General features: G+C 39.6%; 1 protein-coding gene across 1 annotated transcript in view; it reads right to left on the bottom strand.

Annotated features, from left to right (window-relative positions):
- Nucleotides 1–21,965, bottom strand: part of lats2 (large tumor suppressor kinase 2) — a 31,122-nt gene extending 9,157 nt beyond the window's left edge. The window contains exons 1-2 of the mRNA XM_011489447.4: nt 21,697–21,965; nt 13,355–14,027 (exon numbers count right to left, since the gene is read on the bottom strand). Coding sequence (XP_011487749.1) covers nt 13,355–13,687 — 333 coding nt within the window. The 5' untranslated portion in view covers nt 13,688–14,027; nt 21,697–21,965. The remainder of the gene's footprint in view (nt 1–13,354; nt 14,028–21,696) is intronic.
- Between the last annotated feature and the right edge of the window lie 228 nt (nt 21,966–22,193).

The raw sequence follows: 22,193 nt of genomic DNA on the forward strand, positions 1-22,193 counted from the left end.
TTTTATTCAGCATGTGAACTACTGACAAAAGTCTCCATTAAAGACCCGTAATGATTAATAAGGTGGTTTTGTTGTTTTTAATATGTTCTTGTGGCATTTTTCTGATGATGGAGGACAAATATAAAGAAAATTAAGTGGGAGTGGGCTTGCTCCGAACAAACGGTCCCACCCAGAACTCAGAGGTGAATTTCTGATTAACTCCTCTCTCTGCAGAAACTGTGTTGTAGAAAACGACACATAGCTTATCATTTTTGCTAAAAGCAGCATAATCATAATTAAAAGGCTATTTGGAATACTTTAAAAATAGATCAAAAGATGATTGAAGTGGGACTTAAAAGGAGAGAAGTTAAAAATATTGACCCTCTTGTCAATAAGACAACTGAATTATTTCCATTTTGGGTCAAATGACAGCAAATGTCTCATACTTCTCTTTAACATTCAAAAAACAAATGAGAGTAATTCGTGTGCGTTTTTTCTTACACATCAACTACCTGACATTTTTCCTGGAAATTACACACATTATTAGAACAAACGGTGTCAAATACAACAAAATCGATTAATAACTAAGGGTAGGCCAACTTTAAAATTGCAACATAGATTCTTGCTGCTTCGTTTCTCTTAGGAGGTTTCACATGACAATGATCACACTGCCCTTCACATTCTTTGTAAAAGGCTACATTTTGTTTGTTTCTGTCTCTCATCTCATTTACGCCAATAGGTGGCGGTTGTGGCTTCTGTCCAAGGCATAGGTCTTTATGAAAGTCACTGGAATTTAAGTCATGTATGGAACAAATCTATATAAAGTGAGAGCAAGCAGAAACATTCTTGTCAAGCTTCTGATCTTTCCCTTTAAAGTTTTAAGCATTTAAAACATTTTTGGGCTTTGTATTAAGGCTTAAAAAGCTGCATGATTATGGTCAATGTAGTACAAAATGTCTTTGTCATACATGTTTAATTTATACACCTTTATGATTAAAAGCTACTAAACAAAAGCAATAATGACCCAATTAATCATGTGTTGTAAACAGAAGTCATTTACACAATGGACAGTTGATCTCCGATGCCACTTCCTGGATTCTGAAAAGTATTTATGAACCCCCACTTTGACCTCCCAACTCAAATTTCTGAAACCAAAGGTGGACAAGATCAAGTTTATAGTTCAGTTAACCGATCTAATCAGTCGATCAATAAAAGAAAAACAGTGTTATATGTGGAATTTTAAGCTTATAAAGATGAAATAAAGCTGTAACCGTCAAAAAGATCCTTGAAACCACTTTTAGAGGGCCTATTTCATGCAACATCAACTGTGCGAGCTTTTAAGTTTATTATAATGTTAATTCCTAACAAAAACAACCCTAAACTGGTATTTTTGTCCATTCATAAATTTCTGAGTATTCCTCTATAAACCTGCCCTCTAAGCACCAGTCCCTCCAAATCAATGAAAACGAGGGGGTTCTCACATTGTGACGTAGATAAGTGAGAACAGCCCCTTCCAGGAAGAGTCTGCGCTGTCAGACCCACCCCCAGGCTAACACACACACCCATTTTCTCTGTGGAGTTAGCCGTGATTTGCAAAAAGCTCTCTTTTTATATGCACAATGTGCACATCCATCTTTGCGAAAGTTTGAATGACGTTTGTTTCCGTGGGCGAAATGCAGACACGTTAGCGGGCCGGCTCTAGGGTGACGTGATGAAATGGGCGGCATCCACAAGGAGAGAAAGGCGGTGCCTCATAGATTGAGTTGTCTCCAGGTAGGAAAATGAACTACGAAAACAACTCATATGTCCTTAAAAAATGCTCTTTAGTGTGCCAAAGGTCACATATTATCATATATGTGGATATAGTTTACTCTGAAAGGCTTAGGAAAAGCATGATATAGGCCCTGAAATCATAGGAGGCTATGAGGCTAACTTGCTCCCCATTACAATCCAGTGGTCTTTTGGGGAACTGCAACATTTAATACCATCTAGTTCATGGCTGAAGTTTTGAACTGAAGGTTGGTGAAAAATACTGTTTTTAAGCAACATGTAATGATAGAAATCAAGGCTGTATTATTTAAATTGGAGTGTGATTTGAAAGTTTGAATATATTGAATAATCTGTTGTATTCATGGTAAAATAACTCAAGTTAACACCGCTTTGCAAAAACATGCATTGGTGGAGGACAAACGCAGACGTTTATGTTTAATGCGAGTGTAAACCTGGATCTAAATGGGAAAAATCATGGGCTGGTTCAGGGGTTTCCTCAAACATTATGCACTTTTCATCTGGCAGCTAAAGCTTTAGATCAAACATCATTCGATTATTTGTATCCAAAAACATGTACACCATAATAATATTTTTAGCCCCAACCTTGTAGCCCCAATATGACTATAATATAGACACATAACACTTTTAATTTACAAGAAAAACTTCAAGATGGAAGAATTGACAGAACTGTAGTCATGTTTTTCCACACCAAAGCAAAAAAAGAAGCAAAAGGGAGGAAAAAAGTTTTTCTCTCCATGACAGCGACCCACACCTCGATGACAACAAACTCTAAAATGGCAGTGACCTCACTGTTAAGACATTTAGCTTAAGACCTCTGCCTTTCTGCTGTGACAGAGTCACTTAATTACACCTGCAGGCCACATTTAGGAAAGAACAACTGGTTTTAACAGACAATTAAGATAGAAAGCAGTCTAGCCACTTTGTATCAAGAGAACGCAACAACATGACATTTATACTTATGCAGTAAATGTATTTTAGGAAGTAATGCTAAAACCACTGGGTCAGTCCAAAACCTTAACCATCTTCAGGAAAAACAAACAAACAGATAGATGAGTTCTCACTGTCTGAATGAGAAGCAGTGTGTGGAAAACACAACACCAGAGGTTTATTGTTGGGTTTTCAAAACCACACACACAAACAACACAATTGAATATAACATTTATAAAATATGTAGTTAGGCTTTAAAATGTAAAGAGTTACTACTCAGAGTGTAAACAATCTGAACGAGTAGTTGTTTGGGGCTGATCTTAAACTAACATGAATTACTGATCATTATTGCAGGTGAGATCATGTTTAGAAAGCAAAGGTTTGGTGCGGAGCATTATGCTAGGTCAACACAATCCCACAGTCATAGCCACACACATTATTTGGCATGATTACCGGTATATTTTCTAAGAGGCTTTGAATTAATCAAAACACATTTAGAAAACAGTCCTTTGGATGAACAAAATGAAAAAAAAAAACATTTGTATCCAATGCAAAAGCCAAGATTTGGAAAAGATCAGCAAAGTGACTAAAAGATTTTAAGCCAATATCTAATGATCATTTGTAATCATTTTGCAGCCATCCTGACAGATTTATAGCTCTACCAGATATTTTGTGTCAAAAGGTGTGTATGAGAGCTAAAAACAAACACAAAAAGGAATCTAATGGACAAGTTATCAAAACACCATCCCTAAAAACCACGAATTGAAATAAAAAAAGAAAAAAAGAAGAATAACATGGCCAGGTAATATTTCATTATGCACAAATTATTCAAAATAAAAGAGAAACTCAAACACCCACACAAGCAGAGCAACAGAGGTTAAAAAAAATGCAGTGTGACAGTATGGGCCAGCTCTGCTAGGTACAGCTCTCCTCTGGCTTCAGAGGAATGTACACACACACACACGCACACAGAGTTGTGTTCACACAGGCAACAGAGTATAAACAGAGCTGTGAATGATCAGGGGCTTAAAGGTACTGCGGCAGAATGGGAGGTGACAGTGAAGCAGTTCAGGTAATGCCATGCAAAAAGCATGGCCTTGCCATTTCCTGCCTTTCAGAACTCAGCGTGTCCTCCATTACTTTGAAGGCTTGCTCTAAAACAATTTATCTTTGATTGCGTTTCCTTGTAACAAACGAAAGCTCCCTGTCGGCCTGATAAACGGCAAAAAGACTCCCTGAGGATAAATCTTCTCTCATCAGAGGTTCCTTTGTTTTCCTATGCTCAAAGGACAGGGAAGTATTTTGGGGTCATTTGCTGTTAAATGACATTGAAACAATTGTGTTGTTGTACAATAGAAAAGTTCTTTCTGGGGCTTTTTTTTTTTTTTTACCATTGTCTGAACTTTTGCTGATCTTATCATTTTTTCCTTAATAGCTGAATTCAGTTACAGCTTTAAAAAAGTTGAACAGGGGCGAAGTTTGTGCTAAAGCAGCTGCAGTAATTGCTAAACAGGCAAACATGTAATCTTTTTTTATTCAAAATACTGGAAAATTAAAAGATGTGGAAAAGTTTACATTATGCCTTAAAAGTAGGGAAAAAAATACTTGACTGTCAATAATCTTCCTAAATGAAAAAATGTGACTCTGATATTTCAGCAAGTCGTCCAATAATCGAAGGGTTGGCAGTTCGAACCCCCCCCCCCCCAGTCAACTGTTGTTGTGTCCTTAGGCAAGACACTTCACGTTCCCTGCCTCTAGTGAGGCTCCACTGGTGTGAGAATTTGTACGAATGTCCCGCTGATGGTCAGAGGGGCCGTTGGGGCCTGGCAGTCATGTCTCTGTCATCACCAAGTATGATTAGGGAGTGAATGAATAATGGTGACAAAGTAAGCATTTTTAGCGTCTTGGAAAGCGCAGATAAATCGAATCCACTATTATTATTCAAATGTTAATAATTTTTAAAAATTGCATTATGGAGATGGTAGCAGCTTAACATTTTAAGGGGTGACATGCTACACAGGCAGATTACATAAGCAGCTGGTCTAAAAGAGCTGCTGAAAATGTACATACTGTACTGTCAAAAGACCAGTGAACGATGGACTTCAAATCGATTTATTCCTTTGTATGCACATATATTTAGATTGTATTTATTTATTATCATTCCATTCATTTTCCTTTTATCTGTCTTTACAGGAGCTGTTCCTCTTCAGACCTGCTGATTACAGTCAGTTGATGAAGATCAGCTGATTGAGGCCAGCTGATGGTGTTGGGCAGATCAGCTGGAGGAGTTTAAAGGCCATAAGACTGTTGGCAGAGATGCATTTGGCTCAACTTCTGTCATGCTTAGAGTTGCATACTTTTTAGTGAAAACTTTTCTCACATATTTTTGAGCCGTTTAGCTCTAGCATAGAGCTATGAATAGCATTTTAAAATAACCATGTGCTCTTGTAACTTTTGATCCCACTGTTGTTTTGTGTACTGTTCTTTGTTTTCTGTCTAAGATTTTCCCTTTGGTTCATTTTTTGTTACATCCTACTCTGATCTGTGAGTTGTAATAATTGGGGCATGTCCAGAATAACACTATTTGAACCTTTTTTATTTTCAAATTCTAATGTCAGTGCAGTTTTTGTGGGATCGTGTTTGCAACTTTGTGGGTTTTTGTTTTTAGCTTATTTCACATTTTCCTCTGACTATGGACTATCAGTGTTCAGCTGAAACCATTTTGATTCTTCAGGCAGATGCTCATTTATTGTTTTGCCTGGACAAGTTTTTAAAAAAAGAAGACAAAACAGCTTTTAAAGTCACCTTGAGCCCGGAAAGCCCTTTTAAGACGAGCAGCTCAAGGTGTTTCAGACAAGAATTGAGGGGTTTGTGCTAATCACAGTGACCAGGAAGGTGGTGATTTAGAATCTTACAACTTTTATTTTTAATATGTCTTCACTGGTCTGCAGACAAAGAATAAAGGAGTGTTTCGAAACTTAACTGGCATTTGTGGATGTTTTTTCAAACATATTTCAGCTCATGTAGCCATTTTCACACTTAGGGAGTTTCTAATCCCGAGCAACCCGGGGAGAACATCTAGCTGTGTCTCAAATCTCTAAATGATAAGATGTACTGCAAATAATGAAATTTCCACATTCTTTGTAACCTTCTGTTAAGATACCATAAGAGGGTTGGTGAACATTGCGTTATAAGTTTTTTTGGCATGGTTAATTCCTATTTTAAGCTGAAAACTGAAATGCTAATTCTTATCATGCAAAAACTGTTTAACTGTTTTTTTAAAAGCATTTTTTTCTTTTTCTATTTTTACTAAAATAGAGCATTACAGATGACTCTTACTGCAGTTTTGCACCAGAAATGAGGGAAGTGTTGAATTGAATTTTAGTCAACACACTCAAATTCAATCACTGGTACGAAGCCCATTGAGACAACTGTTGTTGTGATTTTGGCCTATATAAATAAAACTGAATTGAACAAAGGTGCTTTATTTCGTTATCCAAGTAAATTTTTGTTGTGCATTAATGAATGGTTTGGATTAATTATTGGCTAATATCTTTTACATCAGATGTTGTCTGTAAATGTTATTTTTGTACCAAAATCTGATAAAAATATATTTTTTTAAATAACTGGTATAAAGAAGAGGAAAGTGATCAGATGGAATTCCACATTGTGTCTAGAACAGTGATGGAGAGGGTAACGGTGAGAGTAACCCGTATGTGATAAACCTCTCCAATTGTGTTTTATAGTCACTCTCTAAATTTTATTGTACTTTTTTTAGCTTAACTTAAGTGGTTGACCCGAGAGTCAGAGTGAATGGTAGCATTACCGCTGGGAGTCCCACAAGGGTCATTTTGAGGGATGCTGCTATTCTGTTTATACATAACAGATATACACTGTAAGGATGCTACCATTATATTGTACGCTGATGATACTGTTCTATACACCCATGGGAAACGTGCAATAAAGGTGGCTACAAAATTGTTGAGTCATGAACAAAGCTTTTAAATGTTTTACTTATACAGGCCGAAATAAGCTAAATTTGCTATAATCTGGCGAAATAAATCTTTTCAACTTTCATGAGATCAATGTTCTTTGTGTGCATTGTCCCTTGTTTAAAATAAACTCCTTAACTCCTAAATATCTTATGTTATAAAACAAATTTTAGATGAAAGTACAGCATATGAAAGCCTTCATTGTTTTTATCGTTTGTCTTTCCTCTTGGATGACACTGCAAGTGCAAATGTTTGTATGGATGTGTGCGTGTGTGTGTGTTGGGTGGAGGTGTGTCTGGTGACCCCGGCTGTCATGGCAACAGATGTTCCTTGCTTACATTCCTCAGCCCAGGAAGCAGGAATTTAAGCTATTTGTAGTCTGGACAGTCTCCCTCCTGTTTTCCCTCTCAGTTGAAAATATCCAGGCCACATCTGCACCCTTGTTATAATGGTTTGTGGGCAGCATGCCGCCGATCTATCCCAAGCACATAATCACCAGCCTACACTCTTACAAAGAAACACAAACTGCTCTTAGAGACGGATGAAACGGACTGGGTCTGAGCTGCAGTCTGAACAATGATGGGAAGATTTTAGCTATTCCACTGACCAAGTTTTAAACACATTCCAGATCTGGACTCCAGAAATCAGAGCCACATGGAGATGGATGACAAGTATAGAAAGAAATGTTGATAAAACATTTCCTTTAAGAGATGCAAAAACTTTTGATACTTTGGTTCCCTTTTGTTCTATATTCACAGCATTAAAAAATTTAGCATTTTAATATGCATTTATGGCAATGTTGGCCTGGAGTTGCACTAGAAGTTTTTACAGTTATATAGTCATAGATTTTCCATAAAACAGATTTCAGCATCTCCAGGTCTAAGACTGCAGTGTATCCCCGCCAGAAACAATGAGAGCTTTAAAGCTAAAGAGAGAAAACAAAGTTAAACCACAGATTGCAGCCTCTTTCCTTCAACTTCCTTTGTTTGACTGTCATCTTGATGCCAGGCATGCAGCCCCACCCTCTGTTCCCCTTCAAAAGCATTTCCTCCAGTGAAAAAATGATTATGTAACCAGCCATGTTGGTATGAGATCTGCAGCTGGAGAAGTAGGGAAGGATGAGGAAGACCATCTGATAAGAACTGGGCAGGAAAAGAGTGAAGCATCAAGACAAATGTCAGAGAGGAAATTAGGATAGGGCAGTTCGACGGCATAATGGCTGCCACAAAACAGCAAATACGGCTCTACAGATCAAAAAAAGTTAAAAAATATGTATAAAAAAGTAGAGAAGCACAGCTTAGTGGCATGAAAATAAGAAATATAAAAGTTAGATGATATTAAAATAACGTGAAATTCAAAGTATTCATAGACAAACTGTCCATATGTAAATTTCTTTATAAAGACAAATGACAAAAATGTAACAAAAACCAAACAGAAAACTGTATAAAGCATTTCTATGAATGAAATTTGATTGATAGTTATGGAATTAGTCTAAACTGATATTATTTGGCCAAAAACAGAAAGCATGCATAGGAATCTCTGGAGTTGGTGGGCGGTCGACCTCTGATCGGAAGGTTGCAGGTTCCCCTTGCCCGCTTATATGCCGAAGTGTCCTTGGGCAAGACACTGAACCCCACCACACCTCTGGTTAAGGCTGGAGCCAGTGTTCACACACTGATATCAGTGGAGCGTTAGGGTTTGCAGTCATCAGGGACTGTGACTGTAAAGCGCTTTGAGCCTTCGAGGAAGGTAGAAAAGCGCTATACAAGTATACACCATTCACCATGAAATCACAGCAAACTAAACTACAGCACTAACTTAAGTGGGATGACTAAATATTAGCTGGAGTCAGTAGACATAATCAGAACAGCCCCAACAAATCTATTTTCTACTAACTTTTCATGTTTTTCAGAGTTTGGTCTCCTGGAAAACTATTTAAGTGAATCATGGAGGAGTTTTTAACACAATCAAATGACCTGGTAAATTGGATCAGGGCACTGTTAAAATTAAAAAGTGACACAGATTCAGAAGTTAGATCAGAAACCCATGATGACCACCTTAATATATTTTTCTTTAAAAAAAAAAGACCCCAAAGGTTTTTAAAAAAAAAAGGAAAGTTTGAGAGAAAGCCTGACAGCCAGAAAAAAAAATCTGTTTTTTAGTAGATATTAATTGAAAACTTAAAAATAGACACGGAAGTGTGAAAATGTTTGCTCTTCAACAATTATTAGATAGTAAATCTACCGATGACTTCTAAAAGTCAAAAAGAGCTTTTCTGTGACTCATAGCCTATAGAACATTTGCAGAATTTAAACGAAGCAGAGGGGCTGGTCAGTCAGGATGAGTCAGCAGATAGAAATCCAACTATAGAACATGGAAGAGCCATTTATGAATAAAAGCACAAAAAGAAATGACACTAAAGGACATTTGGAGGATGGATTCACCTAAAAAGACTTGACTATCAAGATACAACATACGTTTCGTATGAACTGCAACAGTTACCAGATTGAAGCAACTATCTATCTACAGCATACAAAGCACAACCCATCTGTCACTTTGTTTAAAACCAGATCTGAGTGAACTGTTCAGGCTGTTAGGTGCTTCACACCCGGGCTTTACGCTTTTAAATAGACATAACCTCGTAAAGGACGTTTCTAGGTAAGAAGTATTTCATAGTCCTGGAGCCTCCTAGCCAGTCTCCAGATCTAAACCTCATGGAAAACCTTTAGAAGGAGTGGAAAGTCCATGTTGCCCAGCAACAGCCCCTAAACATCACTGCTCTAGAGGAGATCTGCATGGAGGAACGGACCAAAATACCAGCAAATGTTTGTGAAAAACTTGTGAAAACTTACAGAAAACATTTGACTGCTGTCATTGCCAACAAAAGGATATATAACAAAGTATTGAGCTGAACTCTTGTTATTGATCAAATACTTATTTTCCGCCATAATTTACAAATAGATTCTTTAAAAATCAGACAGTGACTTTCTGAAATTCTTTCCCCTCAGTTTCATCTCTCACAGTTGAGGTATACCTATGATGAAAATTACAGGTATCTCTTATAGTTTTCAAGAGGGACAACTTGCACAATTGGTGGCTGACTAAATAGTTTTTTCCCTACGGTATGATATTTGATTTGAAATAGCAGCATGTTATCGTAATCTTTCGCTGTAAACGCCAATAAAGAGAAGTTCACATACAACCTTAGCATCTAAAAGGCAAACAACCATCTCATCTGCAACACAGTGAATCAATGCATCTGTCAGACAAGGAGAGGCAGCAGACGGTTCTGACGGAAGGACCAGACAGAGAAAGAGGAGAGGAGAGGGGAGGGGACAGGTTGGGTGGTGACTGGACAGCAGAATAGGAACTGTTCCACCCTGCTGCCATTGAATGTCCTCTTCCTGTTTGTTTGACTGGACCACTCCTGCTCTGGTCCATTCACAATAGTACAGCAATGGAGGTCAACTACAAGTACAGGAAATGGCCGAGCGAGTTGTCCACAACCCCCTGCACAGTTTTGAAAGATAAACGAGAGGCAGTCCTAAAAAGAATGAAGAAATAAATAAAGAAATAAATAAAGAAAAGAAAATGCTTGATTTCAATCAGCCGATGGGATGATGTGCAAACATAGTGACAGAAAAGCTCCAGATCAAAATCAAACTGATGACCACGAGTCACACTGCTCCAAAGAAAGTCTGACTTGTCTATGTTTGTTTAGAGAAACTTTAAATCACAGTCAAAAACTGCATTTGAATGAAAAAAGTAAAGTACTTACTTTCAGAATATTTGAACACGAATGACTGATGATGGTTTGCAAATGCAGACCTCCTTCATGAAACATCAAAGTGAACATCTTCTCCTTTCATTAAGTGGGTTTTCTCCAGACACTCTGGCTTCCTAACAGTCCACAATCAGGCTTCATAGGTTAATTGGTGAATCTAAGAGTCTCTCTAGGTGTGCATTTATGAGTGTGTGTGGGAGTGCTTGTGTGCCCTGCAACAGACTGGCGATCTGTACCACGCCTTCGCTCAACAGTAGCTGGGACAGGCTCCAGCACCCTTTGGCTGGACTCGAAGTGATGCTATCCTTAACCAAAGCAAGGAGATTCAAATGTCAAATCAAACCAAATCCAGAGAATTAACCACAGGTTCCTCCACCTTCTGCCTCTGTGACCTAAACGGGTTAGATGATCTCAATGGGGAGGTTGCTTATCTCTGTCACCAGCACCACATGTCCACAACAGTAACCCACAGGAGTAAAGATCAACAGTAAGGTTTACATCACGCCTCTCTGCTCCATTTCTTCCAACAATCTCTTTACAGTTCAGAACATGTAATCCACCTTCAGATTTCTGCCCCTCCTTTTTTTTTTTTAAAGGCTTTGGAAGGTTCTGTCAACTTGGACCAGTCCAATTGGGCTGGTTTGTCAGTCTAAAGCTACGTTCACCCAGTCTTCTGCAACACGTGTTCAACCACTTCCAATGAAAAGTTATGTAAATGTGTGTTTCTGGATTCCGCGTTCAAAACTCTTGCGCTCACGCATCGTTAGTTTCTACAACCGATTTGAAATTTGTTGAATGCTTTGGAGGCAGTTTGTCAACTGTAAAGCGATGTTCACAGTGCCGTTGGCAAAATGCTATTAAGCAACACCTTCCAACTAAAGGCTTTTTCAAGGCGCGAAGAAGGGTGGCTCAGGATTCCATGTTGAAAACTTGCATCCATTCAAGTTTCTACAGCCGTTTTTAGCTCTGCATAAAAAACACATGACCATTTAAGGCGTTGTGAACTGTGTAGAGCGCGTTCTTGAACGCATCTCACCTGGCCAGTGTGAATGCAACATGAAACTCTTCTTCTATGGTTGAGGAAGGGCTATACTGCCTCCAAAAGTTCCTGTTGCGCTTTGCGATCCCAATTACTTTGTGGCTGGTGGTTATTATAACCATTTCAAATGACTAAAAGATAAAATACCGATACCAAATTAGCGTCTTTTTACAGTAGTTGACTAATCATTGACACCCCTAAATGACATAAAAAAGTAATTAAGAAAAAGAGCAAACAGAAGAACAGTCTGAACAAAATAGAATCAAATACACATTAATTCCAGTGCAACACATGACACAGAGCAAAGGTCCTGCTTTCAGCAAACACTTGACAAACAGTGGCTCTTTGTCTGCGATGAGCTAAAAATCGATTTGGCTGCTCTGCTTTGTCGTCCTAATGTGCACAGGCTTGAGCGCGGCATTCTTGGCATACCGCGCTTCGTCACGGGGTTTTCAACCACACACACCAGGTCCTGACTGGACAAACTGCATTTTGTGAACACAGTCCATGATTGAATCAGTTGCTTTAATCGCCCCCTCAAGCGAGCCCCACTGCCTTCTCTTCAAAGCACATTTCAACAGCTTCCAATAAGAAGATAATGGGAAGAAAACACACAGAAGGCTATTCAGCAGGAACTTTTAAAAATGTGACCCAAAAATCAGAGCAAGTAGATTTTTCCAACTAAAGACGCATCGGAGGGAATCAAATCTAAACGTTTGCACATGGAATTGATTTAATTCTCCAAGCTGAAGGTGAAGCAACATCCAAATAACGTTTAGTTTTACGTGAAAGCGACCCATGGAAACATTCACCACTCTGCAAGGGGGATAACAGGAAAAAATGCCAAGCAAGCCAGTTGAGAAATCCACCTGATATTTCAAGATTTCAACACCACTCAGTTATGCAACCAGCTCACCATTCACTGGGGGGGGAGCGACACACACACTTGTACTGAATTGCATTGAAGAGCTCAAAAAAACACAAAAAATTGTTTTGGGTGTTTTTAATAACATGTTCTTGTAGCCTTTTTTGATGATAAAAGACGTATATAGCAAAAAATTAAGATTAAGACTACATTTCTGACTATTTCTTTATTCAAATCCTGCCATTTGAAAAAAACTGTTTCTGATGGATCCATTTACAGACAAATAGATCCATGTACGTCTTTGTTTTGCTCGGCTGAGCTGGAATCTGGATCAAAACTGTACGACTGGCTCTAACATTGTTCACCATTTTTGTTCCACCGCTAGTGTTAGTTTGGGCTTGTGAGGGCTGTAAGCTAGCAGGAGAGAGTGTGATCAAATGGATAATTGGAGAGAGTTACTTCCATGCCATCAGCCATCAGTTCCCGCCCACAACTCCGAAGTGAAATTCTAATAAATTCCTGCCGCTCTGCAGAAACTATGTCCTAGTAAACGACAGGTTTATGATTTCGGCTAAAAACAGCATAATCATAATTAAAAGACCACTGGGAACGCTCTGAAAATAGAGCTTAAGATGATCAGACTGGGACTTAAAACCAGCATTAACCTGTAAAAATGAGCAAAAGGTGTGTGGTATAAACCACACAGCTGTGTCTCACCTACCTAACCCTTAAGTGTTGTTCAGTTGTTTGAAAGGACATGTTGCCTGCAGCATACCAGCAGGAAAAACTGTGCACAAACATTCGCTGTTTGGGTTAACCCCATACAGGTGTGTCCATTTTTCCCCTGCAGACAGCCCTTATCTACCTGTAAGGGCAGTTGTGACTAAGGCATAACCTTAAAGAAGAAGCTGAAACTACTTGAATGAGTCCATACATCAGCCCTTAAATGGTCAAGGATCAAATCTACTCATCTTCACCTCATCACATCCTGCGTTGACCAGCTCGTGCAGCATCTGTCGGTTCACCTCTCCGGCCTCTCCAGACTCGTTGGCGAAGGGCATGAGGGACTTGCGGATTTCTCTGAGTGCATTCTGGTAGTTGTTGAACTTCTGAGGCGGCCGGAGCTGCTGCTGTCGACTGGTTGTGTCCTTCCCGCTTTTCGAGTCGGAGCCTCTCTCAGAGCGGGAGCTTCCTCCATGCAGAGCTTGGCTCACCAGCTTGGCCGGCTGCTTCAGGCCTTCCTTAATCTCCTGGAGCCTCTGTCGCGTGTTGCCCACATACGGGGCTGCTGGGAAAGTCTTGGGTCTCATGGTCTGAGAGCCTGTGCCAGGGCACTAACTCTCAGAAGGAAAGCCCACACAGTCAGTCAGAAACTAGAGCAAGCTCCCCTGCACCCTCCCGAAAACGTCTCAAGCTATCTGACCTAAATAGATAAAGAGCCTCTGGGAGCAGTTCCTGTGGCCCTCAGTCGTTTGTGTCACACTGGGTGTCTCTGATTCCTGCTGTTGCTGGTGGGGTGGACGAAAGGGACGCACAATACTACAAGCATTCCATGGTGTGACTTCAAGGCTCGGGTTCCAACTTATTCCAGGAAGTGGAGCTGCTCATGAGGGCACTATGGAGCCAAACCATGACGGTGCCCATCTGCGCCTGTAAGGGAAAACACAGAGTTAGAATATGAAGATTTCAGCTATGCACTCTCCATCAAAGTCTCCATCTTGAATGTGAGAATGGGGAAGAACATAAAAAGGGATCCAACCTTCTTCTGTAACATAAGGTGAAGGACCTGGAACTCCAAATATGTTCCCAGTGGTCACAAAATGTCAAAACTGTAACCTAGGAGACTATTATTACCTGCAGGCCTGGGAGTCAAATTCCATACCAGCAGTGCATAAGCTCTGGGGCATACCTTCTGCATAATTCAGGAATACCAGTGGTCATAACCCCCCCCCCATGCATAGCTGCAGTTGCACCACTGAGCCACCCGCTCTCACTGCATAGTACTTCATCGCAGTCATCCATGAACACGCCTCCAAGAGGAAGGGGTCACATCAAGCGATGAAGCCCCTCTGACTGAGATGCTCCCGGACATATAACCCTTGTCTTATCTGGGAGGGGACATGCTCCACATTCTGCCACTGCGGCGTTATTCCTGCATTGCAGACAGGATGACGTGTGGCATACATGTTCCTAAATGAGGCGTCACGTGAGGAGCGAGGTGAGGCCTTCATTTAGATTAATGCTGACAGTTGGAAAAATAAAAGCGCAGCTGCTGTGACTCAGATTAGTTGCAGCGATATTGTCTTTTGTGCTTTCAATTTTTCCACATTTTCAGTTTTTCTGCTTTCAGAAAAATGACAAAAACTCAGTGTTTCCACAGCCATTTCCCCTGAAAGTCCCTAAAGAAGTCCTCATGTGATGACTGAGTTTCCGTTTTTCAACTGGTTCAGAAAAGCAAACCTGAATTAAACTCAGAGCCTTTTTCGTTTCAAACGCTAAAAGGCATTTGGTGGCATGAAAACGTCCACAGCAGCTCAAAACTTTCTGACAAAGTGGACAAACTCTCTATCTGAATGTATAAAAATCTCCATTCTATCTGATGCACAAAATAACTGGAAAAGTGGAGTAACTTTATGTGCATTTCCATATGAGAAACAACGAGGGGAAGGGGGCGGGGTTGTTCTGCCAAAGGTCTCAACCACAACTCACAGGTAAATTTCTAATAAACTACTGCTTCTCTGCATAAACTATGTCCTAAAAAAACAACAACAAAGGTTTTGATTTGTTTTTTAGGTTAAAAAACGGCATAATGATAACTAGAAGAACACTGGGAACGCGTTACAATAGATCAAAAGATGATTGGAGTTGGACTTTAATGAAGAAGAATAAATATTTCAAATTTCAACAATGCAACATCACAACACACCTTGACCTCTTTTTCTTTACAGCAACATAGTTTAAGGAAAAAAAAGCTATGTTTTATTTTTGTTTTTTAAAGAGATTAACGAAAGACTTAGGTCAATATTTTCCTAAAATAAACCCTAAAAACCCTCTAACTCATTGCACAGATATTTATAAAAGAAGGCGTGATAAACATTTAATAAGTCGTATATAATAATAGTGATGAAAATAAAAATAATGATAATATTGCTGGATTTGATTTTTCTGCGCTTTTCCAGACGCTCAAAGCACAATGTGTCTCCATTATTCTTTCACTCCTCATTCATACTTGGTGATGGTAACTACTGATGTAGCCACAGCTGAGACTTTCATACGCATTCACACACCAGTGGAGCCCCACTGGAGGTCAAAGGTCTTTCCCAAGGGCAACAACAATTGACTGGGGGAAGCAGGGATCGGGGGATCGAACCGCTGACCTGTTCAATCACCATAGCCACTGCTGCCCCAATATAGTAAATCATTCTTATTTGTCACTTTGGGAGTCATTCTATTAGAGCTGTCATTTATGATTATTTCAGTAGTCCCTTAGCCAACGATTACCTTTTTTAAATACGGTGATGGGCCTTTGTTTTATAATTTGTTTTTTAAAGGGGATGGTTATTGGTGCTGGTAATCAGTCCGTGGAGGTTTAGAATCAAATATAGTAATGCTAATGCTCGGCATATGGTGCATTCAAAAAAATTCCAATTTTACTCTTATAGTTCATGATTTTCAATTTCCCCTCATAAAAGATAAAAAGGTTTAAAGTCCCAGGTAAGCTATGTGTTAGCACAAAAAAAGAAAATAATTTGCTCGCAAGCTATAGGGTTCCTGATCCCTGCACTAAATCATTCTCTAAACTTCCCGTAGAAATAGTAAGCAAAAAAGATTTTTATGATCATGGGTTTCACTCTATTGCAATTAGTAACCAGTAAAATATTCTCCAATAGTTTTCCCTCCATTCATTTCCAAAAGTGATTAAGGTGGAAGCCAGGGTGCAGCACCCCAATCATGTCTTTAAATCCATCCTCTTCAAGCATTGACAGAGGTCTCATTCCTTTTAGAAACACGTTAAGGATGCTCTGTGGAAGTGTTGCAGCCGTCTCTGGTGTGCACTGGCTCCTCCCTAGTCCACAGTCAATGGCGCCCGTGATCGTAGCTCTACGCACAAATCAGGCATTCATGGATCGCACGCTGACAGCTCAACCGGTTGAACTTTTTCATGCTAAATCACAGCGATGCAGCACTGTGACCAATCGGGGACTTAGATTTAGTAGTGACGTGTGGGTGGCGTCCGCTTCAAAACATGGAAGTTCCATCCAATGTAAACATGATCACTTAATTATTATGACTAATATGACTCCAAGATGGACATTTAAAGGTACAGAGCTGTAAAAAAAACATGTGGAGCAAGATTAGTTGGATTTGCACTGCTTTAACTTTGCGCACCGAGCCTTTTCCTATTGCAGATACCGGACGAGCGCTTTCCAAACACTAAATACACAATAAAAGAAAAATCTTTTCCCTGTCGCCACCTTCATGTCTGGTACTTGTCCTGTGTGTCCAACACCAGCTGGATGCATGTTTATAAAACTGCGGAGAGTGCGTTCTTGAACGCAGCACACACGGTGACTGTAAAAACAATGGACGAATCGAGGTGTGAAGTCACTCATAGAAAATGCCTTACCTCCGGCTCTTGCAATTTAGATAAAATCTGCCACTATTTTCTTTCTGATACGGGCACTGTAATGTTGAAACCAGTCAACAGTGATTGGTCCGAATCGCTCCGAGTACCGGTAATCAAATTTATGGCAATGGCGACAGTAGTTGCCACTGCGACTGGTAGCGCCCTTATCAGGAAGAAATGGTACTTCCTATTTGGGAAAAGGAGAAACACAAGTTTGTAGCCGTTTTCTTTTTACTGTTGTGGTTACAACCGTAAGGTTACTGTTGTGCTTTGCAATCCCAATGACTTTGTGGCTGGTGGTTATTATAACCAATTAAAATGACCCAAAAAGAAGAAGATATGTCCATCATTCTAAATTAACACCAACAGCCCTACACTCCATAGAGTGTTCAACCTGGGACCTTGGAGCTGAAAAAACTTTTAGAGATGCCCCTCCTACTCGCTGACAAGTCCAGTATAAAAATACGTTGAAATAAATAAGGGTTTTTCTTCTGTGGGGAGAACAGTTGGACAAAAACCCACATATGCAAGAAAAAGAAATACAAATTCTACCCAAGAAATACCCAGCCATGACCTCCCAACTGTGAGGACAGTCCGCGATGCAGCTTTCATGCTCACAAGGGATACAAATAAATAAATTAAATGCATCAAAATATTAAACAAATCTTTATATTTAAACTTAAATCAGTTAGCTCATGAACCAATTCATGTGAAACTTGGATTTCAGGCTAATGGATGACTAAGCAAACACATTTGTTCAACACTGTTCGAAGCCGTCATGGACATCTGTCGCCCTATGCCAAAGTAGATCATGAAAGTATCAATCAGATTAAATCTCAATGAGAAAGAGATTCAAAAATCTATTACAAAGAAATCTCACATTTATTGGATAGATTTTAATGATAAAATGACTTAAAAGCATTAAATGGTTGTCATGCAAATTTAATGAATTTAATGATGATTTAATTTAAAAGAACAAGAATTGGCTTTGCAATTTGTTTGTATTGTAACTTTTAATCAGAGAAGCAGCTTCAACTGATTTGCTGTTGTATTAAAAAGTACATATATTACAATCAGATTGTACTTCTACTCAACTTTGTGAAGCAAATATGCTATGAAGACATTCCTCAGAGCAAAAACACATTCAAACATGGCCTCACTGTTGTTGTAATGAGTCATATTGCCAAGAGTTACAACCCAACAGATGCAGCAAACCTGGGAAGCTCTTTGAATACACACCCACCCTCCGCCCCCCTGGCCGTCTCATCCCTTTAGGCAATTGTAAGGAAGATCTTCATTGTTAGTACAGATAAAATCGCCTTTCTCCTGCTTTCTCTCTCTCTGGTTTTTTTAAATGCATATCACTGGTGGAAGATTGTGGAGCCAGGCTCCAAAATGTTTCCTCATCTCCTGGATCTCTTTCCTCCATTCCTGTGATGCTTTTGGCACCACATCTGAGCGATGAGCATTCCATTCCACAAGTAACTACAAGTAAAATACCACAGTCCAATCATGGGACAGTCTGTGCTGACCAAAATAAACCGGCAAACACCGTGCATGTGTCCGATCTGAGTCGGGAGACATCTTAAAGACAACCGCTATTCCAAAATCAGTCTATAAGAAACCAGAGCTTCTGCATGTCTCCACAAACACTCATACTGTTGTGATTAACACTATACACATTCCAAACCCTTATCTCGGTTTTGTTTTTACTCTAAAATTACTCCACGTCGGTCAAGAGTCTGTCTGAAGGAATTGGCAGAAACATTTATTTTCCCAAGAGAAAATTACATCTCCCAGTGAAAAATGCAAAGAAATTTGGTTTGAGTTGGCAAAGTTCTATGGAGTTATTTATTATAGGCCTCCAGAGTAAATTTTAAGTTTATTGTCATTTTGACAGCCTGTGCAATACGTGAATCTCAAAAGATGGCGTAAATTGCAATAAATGATTACCTTAAATGTTCAGACACATAAAGAAAAAAACAATCTTATGGAAACTTGAAGTATTTAACAAATCAAATTGAGCCCTTTACGCATTTGACCAAACAGATGGAGCCTTTTTATGTTAGATCAGCGCCTCTAAAGTAGACCAGGGTTCTTTGGGGTATAATTTAAGTTATGTTGGCTTTTATTTAAGTAAACCTTTTTGAGTGAAACGGAAATGTTGAATTAGTTATGCTTTTTTTTGCTCTTTGTCCACATAAATCATATTGTCATTGCAATATTAATCACTGATATCACACGTGAGTTTTCTTCATATCGTGCAGCCCTAGTTTATTATCATTTATTCTATGAACTGCGTTCTAAAAGTAGACAAACTATGCTGCACTTTGAGTTGTCAGTATGGCAGAAAAAGTTAAACATTTCAAAATAAATGAGTATCAAAGAAAGTAGCTGTATTATAACCTTATTTAAAAAAAAAACACCAACCTTAAAAAGTGGGTATAAAGGCCCGTACACACCGGGACGAATATTCGCCAGGCGTTATTCGCCAGCGTTTTTCGCCACGTTTTTTGTGTTCACACCCAGGCGATTTTCGCTGACGATGAGTGGAGTGAACATGCAATTTCATTCCCTGACATTAGATGGCGCTTAATGTAAAACAGAAATACTCCTGTACACAAGGTGGCGCTGCGCAACTTTACGCTTCTTAAAGTCGCTTTTCACTCAGAAGAAGAGAGCAAGTATTTACACGCTTGTCAGAATCAAACAAAGAAAACATGAATATTTCAAGCACCAGTAGCTCCAAGTGGTGCTTGGTTCGGGGATATTTTAGAATGTCCGTCATTATTGCTTCGCGGCTGTGTGTAGACGCTACTTGGCGTCTATCTTCTTCGCTGGTATGTGTGCTCAGCAAGGCAGTTTTGTGTTTGAGCGCCCCCAAGTTGTGTTTTACTGTAACTTCAGAAGCTCCAGACACGTGAGCAAAAGCGCCATTCTCATTGGTCGAGTAGATTTCGACGCGATGCGTCGAAAAAAAAAAACGAACCCGAGGCGTTTTTTTTTTTTGACGCTTTAACGCCTGGCGTTTTTTCGCGTCGGTGTGCACACTCTCGTTGGTGCCCTTTGTTTAGTCACGAGGCGTTAAACGTCGGCGAAAATCGCCGGCGAAATTCGTCCCGGTGTGAACAGGCCTTTAGACAAAGACCAGTGTGTCTGCAGTTCCAACAATGACCACTAGGTGTTGACTTTCAGTTTTAGGATGAACAAAACAAAGTTTATCTCTGCAATTTTTAGCATGGTTTGAAATAAAATATGCACTGCACAAGTAAAATAAAAATTCAAAAGCAACAGATGACAAAACAAACCCAAAATCATAAATAAATGAGATTTCCCACAGCTGCAAATCTTGTCATATAACAGAAGTGCATCTTTGATGATTTCTCATTTGCAGAGGGCCGTCTAGTGATCGGCCTCCTACTTTAAACATAACATGCTTCTAAACAATCTCCAAACATCCACAAACCTTAAGCTATCCATTCAACCTCCTACTCCACCAAGCTTATTCTAAATAAAACAACTCAAATAGCCAAGCAAACCCTTCATTTGAGAGAAGTGGAGTCCTAAGCACTGCTGTACCACCACACATACTGTACCTGTTGCTGTGTCATCATTCAGGGTGTAACGATTAATCAACTTAATCAATTGCTATTCCTACGATCCAACCAAATTGATCAGTGTTAATTAAATTGACCTTTCCTATTAGAAAATCATTTGAAAATTACATTATTGATACTGGAAAATACTATTTGGATTGAGACATGGTAGGTTTGTTTTACTAAAGCAAACAACACGCGTGTGATGCAACAAAAACTGATCAGTCCATCATTCCAGTCCAATGGGTTGAAATTTAGCAAAGAAATGTGACCATACAGTGTGGTAGATTTTCTACTAATGTTCCCTTTGGATTATTTTTGATGTGGAAAAACAACAGTAGGCTGAACTTCAGGAAACTAAAATGTGAATGGATTTACCATTCATTCTTGTTTACTTTTACACATACAACTACGAATTATATCGTCAATCACCAGCTTGGATATGAATCAAATCTTTATATCTCTAGTCTTCACACATCTGGACACATTTAATTTATTTTATTAAAGTGGGATGTCACCTGGAGTAGGTCTACTGACATGTGGGGTTTGTATGTTTTCCCACTAATTTATACAGAAAGTGCATAGAATTAACCATAACAGCTGTTGACCAAGTTTTGTCACACAACACTCAATTAGTGTTTTAAATCAGTGCGGGGAGGGGGGTCACTTCCAAGCAGTTTTCAGTGAACTAAAAGGGGGATTTTTGATCCATAGAAATGTCAGTTAATAACCGTGTGTGGCCTGGATATATATTCCTGATCTCATCAAACCGTTATCCGTGTTGTTTGTCTGAAAGGTGTGTACACACGCGGAAGCCAGCGTTTTAACGCTCTGTGGCCTCCCCCGCTGAACCCCGGGCAGGGCTGGGGGCTGAGAGCAACGCATTCCTGTGAAGGAAAAGGGAAAAAAATGGAGGCATTCCCGTAAAAACCACAGAGCCGCTTCAAACCGAGAAACGATTCCGTTTCTGTTAGCCCGTAACGGTAACATATATGTGCGTTATTATGGGGCATTCCCCCCCTCCCACTTTTCAGCAACAAGTTGTAGAAACAACTTAACTAGCATTCCCTATCCCTTAACGAGTAACCCAACTTACCATGTGTGATGAGAGAAGTGCCAAGACAAGAAGAATCCCAAAGAATAGAGAGTCAGTTCCTTACAAGAAGTAGCGGGAAAAAGTTGCTCGTTTAGCTGCTGGACGCGGAGACTGAAGGCACGCGCTCAGCGAAGACACGGCGACGGGCTGGGAAGGATAAAACGAGCCTCCATTTTCTCCCCAGACTCAAAGAAGGATCCGAAATGCAGCACAAAGTTGGACACTCGCTGCATTGTTAACATTCCTCAGGTCACGTGACGGACCAACGCACGTCAGCACTCACACAGAGATCGTCTATTACGACCACGACTCACCCTGCAGCAGATTCCAGTTTTTGTGTAGTTGAAATCAACTTTGCACAAGTATATCATTTAAAAACTTAAAAGTTAGTTAAAAAAATCACATTTAGAACTACAAAGAAAGGTTACAGTAAGTTGCTTTAGTCCAGTAACGTTTTCTGTATAATTTATTCAAGGATGCATTGTAAGCAACATTGA

The sequence above is a fragment of the Oryzias latipes genome, chromosome 21 (assembly GCF_053564925.1).
Source record: "Oryzias latipes strain Hd-rR chromosome 21, Olatipes_Hd-rR_3.1".
NCBI lineage: Eukaryota > Metazoa > Chordata > Actinopteri > Beloniformes > Adrianichthyidae > Oryzias > Oryzias latipes.